This window comes from Callithrix jacchus, chromosome 22, assembly GCF_049354715.1.
Source record: "Callithrix jacchus isolate 240 chromosome 22, calJac240_pri, whole genome shotgun sequence".
NCBI lineage: Eukaryota > Metazoa > Chordata > Mammalia > Primates > Cebidae > Callithrix > Callithrix jacchus.
In genome coordinates this window covers 473316-485878 of record NC_133523.1, presented here as the reverse complement: position 1 = coordinate 485878, position 12563 = coordinate 473316, and the positions used below count along the sequence as shown (strand labels likewise).

The window sequence follows — 12563 nt, the reverse complement described above, 5'->3', positions numbered from 1 at the left end:
GTCATTTTAGGAGGTGTATTTGCCAGAGTGAAGGACGCGCACCCGTGACGCAGCCTCGGGCAGTGCTGCCGACAGGTGCCCAGGGTTGTCGGGCACAGCTTGGTTTTATGCACTTGAGGGAAACAGAAGGCATCCATGTGAGTATAAAGAAGTAGGTAGGTCCGTTCCGGAAAGGTGGGGACCACGCGAACAGGGAGGGGCTTCCAGGTCACAGGTAGGGGAGACAAACGGTTGCTTTCTTTTGAGTTACCGACGAGCCACTGCGAAGGAGGCAACCAGAATACACATCTGTCTCAGAGGGAGGGACGACTTGGAATCGAACAGGTTTTCCCTGAGCAGTTTCCAGCTTGAAAGGGCGATTTTTCTTTCGCAGGGGGAAGGGCTGGCCACTCAGGAAGGGCTGCTCCCAACCTGGTCCGTACCCCTTAACCCAGCCCAGGCCGACACCCGGGGCAGGAGCCTCAGAGATGCTGGTGGGTGGGCTCCATCCTCAGCCAGGTGCCGGCAGCGTTTCCAGAGGCGATAGGTGGGCAAGGCCAGGAGCAGCAGCCCCAGCACCGCGCTGCTGGTCCACAGAGCCACGGACAGCTGATCACCCGCAGGGTTGTGCGCTGGGGAGAGCGGGAGACGCCGGTCAGAGGCCTCCAGGCCTCTGCAGGGTGGGAAGGGAGGGGCCCCTCAGAGGCCCCCATGCGCCTCCACAGTGACCACGTTCCCTGAAATTTAACAAAGGACTTTACAGTGACCCTTTCGAAATGTGCATAGCACCTTAGAGTTTAGAGCTGGGTGGTCCCGGCCGGGCGCGGGGGCTCGAGCCTGTAATCTCAGCACTTTGGGAGGCTGAGGAGGGTGGATCACCTCAGGTCAGGAGTTTTAGACCAGCCTGGCCAATGTGATGAAATCCCGTCTCTAACTAAAAATTTAAAAATTAGCTGGGTGTGGTGGCACGTGCCTGTAATCCCAGCTATTCAGGAGGCTGAGGCAGGAGAATCGCTTGAACCCGGGAGTTGGGGGAGCTGGAGGAGGTAAGTGAGCTGAGATCCAAACACTGCAGTCCAGTCTGGGGGACAGAGCAAGACTCTGTATCTGGCCGGGCGCGGTGGCTCACGCCTGTCATCCCAGCACTTTGGGAGGCCGAGGCGGGTGGATCACGAGGTCAAGAGATCGAGACCATCCTGGTCAACATGGTGAAACCCCGTCTCTACTAAAAATACAAAAAATTATCTGGGCATGGCGGCGCGTGCCTGTAATCCCAGCTACTCGGGAGGCTGAGGCAGGAGAATTGCCTGAACCCAGGAGGCGGAGGTTGCGGTGAGCCGAGATCGCGCCATTGCACTCCAGCCTGGGTAATAAGAGCGAAACTCCAGCTCAAAAAAAAAAAAAAAAAAAAAAGAAAGAAACGTGGCCGCATTCTTCTGTTCCTGTTTCTACTTCTATTCCAAAGACTGTTCTAGTGTACGAAGCCTGGAATTTACAAAGTGCCTTGGAATCCACACAGTCCCCGAAATTTACAAAGGACCCACTGGACAGATGGGGAAACCGAGGCCGGGCAGGGCTTGTCTAAAGTCTTCATCCGAGGAGCCTCTCTCTCCCAGCCCTTCCCCACCCTCCCTGCCCCCGGGGACCAGAACTCACAGCTTGTTGGGGTCACTTCTCCCTGTGTGGGTGCCGCCTGGGAGACTGCAGGGCGGCAAGTCCTGGTGGAGGCCAGGCTCCTGGGGCTGAGTGTGGGGCCCTGTTGGGAGACGGTCTCCTGGGAGGTCATGACGGGGGGCTCCGGGGAGGTTATGACAGGAGGCTCCAGGGAGGTCATGACGGGGGGCTCCAGGGAGGTCATGACGGGGGGCTCCGGGGAGGTCACGATGGGGGCCTCCGGGGAGGTCATGACGGGGGGCTCCGGGGAGGTCATGATGGGGGCCTCCGGGGAGGTCATGATGGGGGGCTCCGGGGAGGTCGTGTCAGGGGCCTCTGAGAAGGCTGTGACAGGGGGCTCCGGGGCGGTCGTGTTGTGGGGCTCCAGGGAGGTCGTGTCGGGAGGCTCCAGGGAGGCTGGGCTTCGCAGGACTGGAAACAGAGTGGGGATGTTTTTCTCCCTGCTGCCCCAGGCCTGCCTCTCCTGCCTCAGTCTCCACATCTGGACTAAGGGCTTGGACCAGAACCTCCCCAAGACCCTTCCCTGTGAATCACATTTCAGTTTATTATTAAATGTGATTCCTCTGGTGAATCACATTTCAATTTATTATTACGATTATTATTTTTGAGATGGAGTCTCTGTCTCTTGCCCAGGCTGGAGTGCAGTGGCACAATCTCGGCTCACCGCAACCTCCGCCTCCTGGGTTCCAGCGATTCTGCTGCCTCAGCCTCCCGAGTAGCGACGGGGTTTCGTCATGTTGACCAGGTTGGTCTCGAACTCCTGACCTCGTGATTCACACGCCCCGGCCTCCCAAAGTGCCGGGATTACAGACGTGAGCCACCGCGCCGGCTTCTTTGTATTTTTTTGAGTCGGGGCCTCACTGTGTCACCCAGGCTGGAGTACACGGGTGCAACCATGGCTCACTTCAGCCTCTACCTCCCAGGCTCAAGACAGCCTCCCCACTTAGCCTCCTGAGTGGCTGAGAGGACAGGTGTGCAATACCACACCCAGCTAATTTTTAATTTTTTTTTGGTAGAGAGTTGCCTGCCTCGGCCTCCCAAAGTGCTGGGATTACAGGCGTGAGCCTGGCATAAAGCCTAGAACTTATAAAGGGCTTTGAAATCTGCAGGGTCTCACTGGGTGATGTGGCTCACGCCTGTAATCCCAGCACTTTGGGAGGCCGAGGCGGGTGGATCACGAGGTCAAGAGATCGAGACCATACTGGTCAACGAGGTGAAACCCCATCTCTACTAAAGATACAAAAAATTAGCCGGGCATGGTGGCGCGTGCCTGTAATCCCAGCTACTCGGGAGGCTGAGGCAGGAGAATCGCTTGAACCAGGGAGATGGAGGTTGCAGTGAGCCGAGATGATGCCACTGCACTGCAGCCTGGGCAACAGAGCAAGACTCTGTCTCACCAAAAAAAAAAAAAAAAAAAAAAGAAAGAAAGAAAAGAAATCTACACGGTTCCTGAAATTTACAAAGGACCCACAATCAGGGAAGTCCACTGGACAGATAGGGAAACTGAGGCACCACGGTGAGCAGGATGGGAGTCCGGGCACTCCAGGGACCCACTCACTGGCAGCATCACCCCAGGAAGCTCCTGAGCCTCCATGTGCCTCAGTTTCCTCAACTGTGAAAGGAGTGACAGTCACCTCTTTGGGCTGCCCTAAGAGTGAGTGGGGAGTGGCTCCCCCCCGTTTATTATGATGAGATAAGGAAGGAAGGAGGAGAGCTGGGAGGAGGCGGGTGTGGAGGGGAGGTGCCTGGGGGCTCTCTGCTCCTTCCTCTGTGGGGCTGACGGAGACGCCGAGGCCCGTGTGCTGTAAAATGTCCCTCACACCCAGCCTCCTCTCTGCCCACCTCAGCCCCATCCCCAGCACCAAGACCTCCAGGTCTCCCAGCTTCTACTCCATTCCCCCGGGAGCCCTGTGCTTGAAACACAGGACCTCACACATATTAGCTTGGGTATCGGGGTGCCCTATGGGGGGACAAATACTTTTTTTTTTTTTGAGACGGAGTTTCGCTCGTCACCCAGGCTGGAGTGCAATGGCGCGATCTCGGCTCACCGCAATCTCGGCTCACCGCAATCTCCGCCTCCTGGGTTCAGGCAATTCTCCTGCCTCAGCCTCCCGAGTAGCTGGGATTACAGGCACGCGCCACCATGCCCAGCTAATTTTTGTATTTTTAGTAGAGACGGGATTTCACCATGTTGACCAGGATGGTCTCGATCTCTTGACCTCGTGATCCACCCGCCTCGGCCTCCCAAAGTGCTGGGATTACAGGCTTGAGCCACCGTGCCCGGCCAAATCCCTCTTTCTTTAGTGGGAGAAGAGGTCGGGGCTTTGGGACAGGGCGTGAAGGGAGCACCTCCCGGGGACTAGCTCATGTCAAGCGTCTTCATCCGGGCTGGGTGCAGGGGCTCACACCTCTCATCCCAGCACGTTGGGAGGCCCAGGTGGGCGGATCACAAGGTCAGGAGTTCCAGACTAGCCTCGCCAATATGGTGCACCCTGTCTCTACTAAAAATACAAAAAAAAAAAAAAAAAATAGCTGGGCGGTGGCGGGCGCCTGTAGTTCTAGATACTCAGGAGGCCGAGGCAGGAGAATCGCTTGAACTGGGGAGGCGGAGGTTGCGGTGAGCCAAGATCGTGCCAGTGCACTCCAGCCTGGGTGACAGTGTACGACCGTCTCAAAAAAATAAAACCCTTAAACTTTCATCGTGCATTCAGCAAGGGTTTATTGAGTAACTGCTATGCACCAGGCCCTGCTCTAGCTTCTGCGGACATAGCCGTGTACAGGACACGGATTTCCACTCTGGGAGCCAACGGGGGAGATGGTCATGGAAAAATCAGAGGATGTACCGGCTTGGGGGGTGTCAGATGGTATAAAAGGTGTCGAGAGGCAGCGCGGTGGCTCACGCCTGTAATCCCAGCACACTGGGAGGCTGAGGTGGGTGGATCGCCTAGGGTCAGGGTTCAAGACCAGCCTGAACAACATGGTGAAGCCCTGTCTCTACTAAAAATACAAAAATTAGTTGGGCATTCTGGCGGGCACCTGTAATCCCAGCTACTCGGGAAACTGAGGCAGGAGAATCGCTTGAACCTGGGAGGCGGAGATTGCAGTGAGATTGTGCCACTGCACTCCAGCCTGGGCAGGAAGAGCAAAACTCCAACTCAAAAAAGAAAAAAAACAGGTGTCAAGAAAGAAAACAGAAGGGAAAGGGTGCTCACAGGTGGTGCGTCCTGTGTCTGTACATGTTAGGGGTTGGGGGCTGACCCTATGAACAGGAATTCAGGGAGTCTCAGTGAGGAGGCCACATTCACGAAGAGACCTGAGGGTGAGGAGGAGGGAGCCGTGGAAAGATCTGGAAGAAGGGTGTTCCAGGCAGAGGGCATGGCCATGCAAAGGCCCTGGGGCAGGACGGCGCCTGGCATGCTGGAGGAGCAGTGAGGAGGCCCGTGTGGCTGGAGCAGAGTGAGGAGGGGGAGGCCTGTGGAGGGAGGGCAGGAAGGGGACAGGGCAGGTCGTGCAGGTTCCTGTGGGCCATGGAGAGGACACGGGCTTTGACCCCACGGCAGGAGCCATGGAGGGCTGTGGGCAGGAAAGGGGTGGGACCTGGGCTGGTGGGGGCCGTTGCTTGCTACATCCATGTTGAGTTGATGAGTGTGTCCCTGGCTGTGTGGGGGTATCCAGTCCCCCCAGTGTCCCACAGCACAGGTGCTGGCCCCCACTACCGGCGCTTGTCAAGGCTCGGGTGGGCCTGTCTGTGCCGGCTTCCCCAGCGGACTCACCAGGGATGGCCTGGCGGTGGCTGAGCTCCAAACCGGGCAGCCTCATCGTGGCCTGGCAGTGGAGGGCGGGTGGGGCAGGGGTCCCCAGGGGCGGCAGCCGCCAGCGCCCGGTCACCCTGAACAGCATGTCCTCGTCCTCTTGTGACTCCTCCTCCTCCACCTCCAGGTCCAGGGCCTCCGCCCCCTCCAGCTCCCGGCCCCCCAGGAGCAGGGAGAAGGAGAGAGTGTTGGGGTCCGCGGGTGTGACCTTGTGGGCGGTGCAGGCCACCTCCTGGTCAGCAGGCCCCAGGGCTGCCGGGGAGACGGTCAGCTGGTCCGGGAAGGCTGTGATGGACGGTCGGGGTGAGGGTTAGCCCAGAGTCGGGGCTGCACAGGGTGGATGCAGGGGCTTAGGGCCGGGGCCATGGATGCCTGCGGGCTGCTGGTGAGCGGGCGGGGGCCACCCACACCCTGGGGGCCTGGAATACACTGGGGGAGGGGCCAGGGCCGGCCAGGGGTTGGGGTGAGTTGGGGGGAAGCGCAGGCTGGGCCTGGGCTCGGGGAGCTGCGCATCGAGCTGGGACAGGGTCTGCAATCCGGGAGGCTTCCCGGAAGCCGTGGCACAGGGAAGGCGCCGAAGTCCGAGGGTCAGAGGGAGGCAGGGCGCGAGGGGCCTCACCGAACACGAGGAGCCGCACGGTGTGCTGGAAGGTGAGGCCCCCGCAGGAGCCCACGCACACGCGGGTCCCGGCCGCCGACAGCGAGGCGTTGCTCACGGTGAGGACGCTGCGGCCCGCGTCCGACTGCACCGCGCCCAGGCTGGTGTCCAGGCCCCGCCACTGCACCGCGGCCCCGCGGCCCGCGCAGTCCAGGCGGCAGGTGAGCTGCAGCGACGCGCCCAGGGCCACGGCCACCGCCGGCTCCGGGGGCTCCACCTGGAGGGGCTGCGCTGCGGCCACCACGGATCCGGCTCAGCCCCGCGGAACCCCGGACCCACCCGCCCCTCCCCGCTCCCCGCCCCCCAACTCCCAGGCTCGGACCCTGAACCCCACCCGGACCCCCGCCCCTGCCCCAGTCCCCTAACCCCAGAACCCCAGTTGCCTAGAGCTGATTTCGCTGAGGGTCGAGGAGCTGCGCAGAGCCCCCCAACTTCCCCTCTCAGCCTCTGCCTCCTCCGAGCCCCCTCCTCCGGCAGGACCACCAGTCACCCGCCTCTCTCTGGGCGCCTTAACTGTGCTCCCCCTCCTCTCTCCTGCGCCCCCTCCCTTCCTGAGCCTTCTCCCCTTCGAGCCCCCCCCAACCTCATCCCCTCTGAGCCCCCTCCTCTGTCTGCGCCCCCTCCTCTGTCCCGCGCCCCCTCCTCTCTCCTGCGCCCCCTCCCTTCCTGAGCCTCCTCTCCTTCGAGCCCCCAACCTCCTCCCCTCTGAGCCCCTCCTCTCTCCTGCGCCCCCTTCCTTCCTGAGCCTCCTCCCCTTCGAGCCCCCAACCTCCTCCCCTCTGAGCCCCTCCTCTGTCCCGTGCCCCTTCCTCTCCTGCGCCCCCTCCTCTCTCCTGCGCCCCCTCCCTTCCTGAGCCTCCTCCCCTCTGGGCCCCCTCCTCTCTCCTGCGCCCCTTCCCTTCCTGAGCCTCCTCCCCTTCGAGCCCCCCAACCTCCCCCCCTCTGGGCCCCCTCCTCTGTCTGCGCCCCCTCCTCTCTCCTGCGCCCCCTCCTCTGTCCCGCGACCCCTCCTCTGTCCTGCGCTCCCTCCTCTCTCCCGCGCCCCCTCCTCTGTCCCGCGACCCCTCCTCTGTCCCGCGACCCCTCCTCTGTCCCGCGCCCCCTCCCTTCCTGAGCCTCCTCCCCTTCGAGCCCCCCAACCTCCTCCCCTCTGAGCCCCTCCTCTGTCCCGCGCCCCCTTCCCTGCTCACAGTGGCCTGGCGGGAGGAGCCCCAGAAGCCCCGCCAGCAGGAGGCCCAGGCCCCGATCCATGCTCGGTCCCCTCTGTCCCCGGCCGCGGGGAAGCGGCTTAAATAGCGGCGCCCGCTCCTTCCCGCCGCCCCGCGACCCAGCTCCTCGGTCCCCCTCCCGCTGCTCCCCGGGGGCTTCCCGAGGGGCTTTCCCGGCCTGACCCCCGACCCTGGAGGCGGCAGAGAGGCAGGGGCTGGGGGCCAAAGACGGGGTGGGGGCCCCGGGGCGTCAGGACGGGCGGGCAGGAAGGTCTGGGTCCGAGCCAGGCCCCGTTTTCAGGGGCGGAAGATCGCAGACAGAGGCCGGAGGGTCGAAGTCAAGTGCAGGGAAGTGGGGCAGAGGCCGGGCTGCCCCCCCCCAGCCCCGCGACGGCAGGTCCGCCTGCCCTTTCCCGGGAGGCCGCGCGGGGGCGGCAGAGAGCAGCTCGTCCAGCTCCGAGCTGCAGGGCTGGGGTCCCCTGGGGTGGGGTGAAGGTCGCTGAGGATGGAGGCCCCTGGGCTGGGGTCCCCTGGGGTCGTGTGAAGGTCGCTGGGGATGGAGGCCCCTGGGCTGGGGTCCCCTGGGGTCGTGTGAAGGTCGCTGAGGATGGAGGCCCCTGGACTGGGGTCCCCTGAAGGTCGCTGAGGATGGAGGCCCCTGGGCTGGGGTCCCCTGGGGTCGGGTGAAGGTTGCTGGGGATGGAGTCCCCTGGGCTGGAGGCTCCTGGCCGTCGGGGAGCTGTGAGACCCTCCAGGACCTGGGACAGGTCACCTCATCTCTGAGCCTGGTTTCCCTCCATCATACAGGTGGGGACTGCCCACTTAGCAGGCCTGGCAGAGACCGGGAGCCTGAGTGGGGGCTGCCTCTGTTCCTACATGGAGACCTGGATCTGGGTCCACAGAGAAATCCGGAAGGGCGGAGGGCTGGGTCCCAACTCACAGCTGCCATATTGCCAGAGCCCTGAGAACCTAACCTTCCAAACGCACTGGAATCCACCCACCTGCTCCTCCAAGACCCCCACACTGGTTCTGTTTCCCTTCCTGGCCTGCTTGCCCCCCCTGGGCATGCTGACACCCCTAAGGTCCTGGACTGGGGAGCCCTGCACCCCCCCGGGGCCCTCCCAGGGCCTCCACACGAGCTGCTCCTCACCTTACCCAGGTTCTGCCCCCACCCTCGCTGTGGTTCTGAGGACACTCCTCCAAGCTCAATGAGGGCCTGTGGTGGCAGTGGTGATGCCCAGCTCCCCTCCACCTGGGGCCTGTCCCTGTGATTCCCCTGACCTCATGCACTGCAGCCACACAGGAATAAAGTAATGAAGAGTCCTGCTGACCTCAGCGTGTGCCTGTCTGTGCCTCAGTTTCCCTGGCCATGGAATAAAAAGGAGCAGCCAGTCCATGGGGTTCTAAGCATTGCCAGTTGCCTTAACTGTCAGAGGAGGGAAACTGAGGCCCAGAGAAGGGGCTGGGATCAGAGGAGGGAAACTGAGGCCCAGGGTAGGGGTTGGGACCAGAGGAGGGAAACTGAGGCCCTGCGGAGGGGCTGGGATCAGAGGAGGGAAACTGAGACCCAGGGTAGGGGTTGGGACCAGAGGAGGGAAACAGAGGCCCAGGGAAGTGTCAGGGACCAGAAGAGGGAAACTAAGGCTCAGAGAAGGGAAACTGAGGCCCAGGGGAGGGGCTGGGATCAGAAGAGGGAAACTGACACTCAGAGGAGGGAAACTGAGGCCCAGGGGAGGGGCTAGGACCAGAAGAGTGAAACTGAGGCCCAGGGTAGGGGCTGGGACTAGAGGAGGGAAACTGAGTCCAGAGGAGGGAAACTGAAGCCCAGCAGAAGTGCTGGGATCAGAGGAGGGAAACTGAGGCCCAGGGGAGGGGCTGGGATCAGAAGAGGGAAACTGACACTCAGAGGAGGGAAACTGAGGCCCAAAGGAGGTGTTAGGTGCAGAGGAGGGAAACTGAGGCTCAGGGTGGGGAAACAGGCCTCTCGGCGTGGTGAGGGCCCAGGTGTGTGAGCTCACAGCCATGTCTCCGTGGGTCCCCTCCCCCTCCTGCCCAGGCCAGTGCCGGGAAAGGCCTCACCGGAAGGTGGACTCCAAGGAGCAGCCCTCCCCAGCCGGAGGTGCAGGCCCTTCCCGGGAAGCTGGGCCCTTAACCCGGGCGGGGGGCAGTGGGCCTGGTGAATGGGCGGCTTCCCAGCCCCTGACCCCACTTCCTGCAGGTGGGGAGGGGCCGCTGGGCGTGCCCAGCTCTCCTGGGCCCTGTTCTGCGCCCGCCTCGCCGGGTCATGTGTGGTGATCATGCTGCTCACACTCCCCGAGTGCCGAGTCCTCACATCCACAGGCTCGGGGGGGGCAGGGACACAACACGGCTGGGGTGTCCCACAGGACAGGGCGGGTGGGTGGATACAGGAAGGAGGGTTAGGGTTCCCAGAGGCAGAGGGACCCGCGGGTACAAAGGGGCAAAGGTGGGGAAGGCGGGACTGAGGGAGACACACAGAGACAGAGTGAGGAAGAGACAAGGCAGAGACACAGGGATGGAGAGTCAGAGGTAGGACAGAGGCCTGAGGGTCTGGGAGGACTGCAAGACCCCTGGCGCCTCAGTCCTAGTCTCACAGCAAGGCCACTGCCAGCAGGGACTGCACAGCATCTTCCACAGCCATGGGGACCCCCTTCTGTCCTGGGGAGACTTGAGACCGCCCCCAACATTGCTCCCCTTCCCGGCATTGTCCTCAGCAGCCTCCAGCAGGAAGCCCCCTTCCCATGGAGGGTCCCAGCCGTCCCACCAGCCCCAGACCCCACATCCTGGCCTTCCTGTCCACAGCAGCTGAGGGGGTGCTCCAGATGATGTGGCCCTGAGGGAAGGGGCCGTGGGGGCGCTGGTGTCCAGGACTGAGCACGCCCCCAGGCCCTGACAGACCCTTCTTGGCCCAGCTGGCCCTCCTGGCTCCCACCCACAGGTCAGTTTTGGGGTCTTCATGGTTTTCTTTAAAGTGAAGACCCCCATTAGGGCAGGGCCTTGTTGGGCAAGGCTTGAACCCAGTCCAAGGACCCCAGACCTGAGGGTCTCAAGGGGAGTGGGGGAGGAATGAGACTGATCGAGGCTGTGTGTGGGGGGTGTTCAGTAGGTAACCAGGTGCGTGCTTGTGTGCATGCATGTGTGTGCATGTGTGTCTGCATGTATGTGCGTGCATGTGTGAATATATAATGCATGTGCACATACACATGTGTGTGCATATATGTATGCATGTGTCTGCATGTATGTGCGTGCATGTGTGCACATGTGGTGTTTTAGCCATCACACCTGCGCTGGGGGTGGGTCTGGCTCCCATAGTGGGTTTTGTGCGAGTCGAGACCCTCCCTGCAGGCTGGCCGAGGTGATCATGCCCTGGGCCTCGGCAGGGCTGACTGGCCTCCCTGGGGTCTGTGACTGCCTGGTGAGGGGCTGGGGCCAAGTGCTTGGTCCCTAGCAACCCCCAGGGACCAGGAAACTGGACATGGCTCCCCAGGGGGTGATGCTGGTGTGGTGGTCTCTAGGGCAGCCCCACCTGAGCCGATAGGAGGGGTCTGGGCATCCATGGGGCAAGAGGCAAGATGGTGAGAGCCGGCTTGGGGCTGGCTCTGCCCAGGGAGAGGTGGGGCTTGCAGTCCTTCCATGCGCTCGGATGCCTTGGTGTTTCCGGGGCATCTCCAGGCTTACCCCAGCTTCCACAGCCCCTTCTCACGGGTTAAAGGGCCACTCTAGCTGCTTCGAAGACGGGGGCCAAGCCAGGAGCGGCACAGGCCTCTCCCAAAGGTGCAGGAGCCTAGAGGGGCACAAGCCACCCGAGCATGACATTGAAAGACACTGAACTGTCTATGAACTGCACTCATGGGGTTTGAGACTAGAGAGCTGGCACTGCCACGTCGTGAACACTGTAAAAGGCACTGAACTGTTTCTTAACAAGCCCTGCCTTGCCGGGCATGGCAGCTCACCCCTGTAATCCCAGCACTTTGGGAGGCCGAGGCTGGTGGATCATGAGTTCGAGACCAGCCTGGCCAACATGGTGAAACCCCATTTCTACTAAAAATAGAAAAATTGGCCGGGCATGGTGGTGCACGCCCAGCTACTCGGGAGGCTGAGACTGGAGAATCGGTTGAACCCGGGAGGCGGAGGCTGCAGTGAGTCAAGATCGCGCCATTGCACTCCAGCCTGGGCGACAGGGTGAGTGAGGTGCTGTCCCAAAAAAACAAAAACGAAAATAACCCTGTTTTCCAGCTGGGCTCGGCTCTAAGGCATTGCAGGCGAGTCCAATTCCACCGCAGCTCCGTGTGTGAAAGCAGGGACAGGGTACTGGGACCAGGGCGGGCCTTCACTCCACAGGACAGTTTCATTTCACTCAGTAGGAGCACTGAAGGGAAACAGTGCGGCCGGCAGGCTCCCGCGTGGGCTTCAGCATCGCCCGGGGGGGGGGGTCCACGCCTCCCGCCGTCTGCAGAACCGTCCCAGCCCTCACGGATCACGAGGTCGGGAGTTGAGACCATCGTGGCCAACACGGTGAAACCCCGTCTTTACTAAAAACACAAAAATGAGCCGGGTGTGGAGGCAGGGACAGGAGAATCACTTGAACCTGAGAGGCGGAGGTTGCAGTGAGCTGAGACTGTGCCGCTGCACTCCAGCCTGGGCGACAGAGCGAGGCTCCGTCTCCAGAAAAAAAAAACCAAAAAGAACGGTCTCAGTTCTGCTGCACCCACGGAGCAACAACAGCTCTGTCGCCCCCACCCTGGCTGGATCCCGTCCACTACACTCTGTGGGTTTGCTTCCTCCAGGAGCCACTCAGCCTCTCCAGAGAATGAGATGACCGGTGGCCGTCCCTGGCCTCAGTACTCCAGGGTCCCAGGTGCGGGGCCAGAGTGTGAGGGGGTGGCCAGGAAGGGGCTGTGGCGGGCGGTGTGGGCCCTGGACCAGCGCTAGACTCGCCCTCTGTGTGGGTGCAGACGCAGCAGTGCCCCGACTCCGGGTTGGTGGCCTGAGGAAGGCGTCCTGTGCAGGGCTCTGTGGGTCCCGGGCCCCGTAACAGAAGCCACATCCCCTCATCTCCGGGTCAGGGCTCCGGGCTCTCCTCCTCCCCACGCTCACCAGCGCAGCCCCTTACCTAGCCCATCTGGAGCTCCTGTCCTGCTGGCTGGGAGGGAGTGGGGTCAGCGATGCCCAGACTGGCTCCGGCACTCCCTGGCCACCCTCCCTGGGCCTCAG

General features: G+C 62.2%; 1 protein-coding gene across 1 annotated transcript; it reads right to left on the bottom strand.

The window, feature by feature from the left end:
• MADCAM1 (mucosal vascular addressin cell adhesion molecule 1) lies at positions 1-7388 on the bottom strand. The gene is made up of 5 exons (XM_035285871.3): positions 7314-7388; positions 6085-6354; positions 5427-5750; positions 1636-2064; positions 1-611 (listed from the first exon to the last, which is right to left on the bottom strand). Exons 1-5 carry the CDS (start codon positions 7372-7374, stop codon positions 391-393), a joined length of 1305 nt encoding a protein of 434 aa, XP_035141762.2. The 5' UTR covers positions 7375-7388; the 3' UTR covers positions 1-390.
• Positions 7389-12563: the final 5175 nt, after the last annotated feature.

Excerpts from the sequence above, each read along its gene's own strand:
- MADCAM1 (XM_035285871.3), bottom strand. The coding sequence starts at position 7,374 with ATGGATCGGGGCCTGGGCCTCCTGCTGGCGGGGCTTCTGGGGCTCCTC. Across the intron at positions 5,751-6,084 it reads CGTGCGGCTCCTCGTGTTCG|CCTTCCCGGACCAGCTGACC; the intron begins GTGAGGCCCCTC and ends CGTCCATCACAG. Across the intron at positions 2,065-5,426 it reads CCACCGCCAGGCCATCCCTG|TCCTGCGAAGCCCAGCCTCC; the intron begins GTGAGTCCGCTG and ends CTCTGTTTCCAG.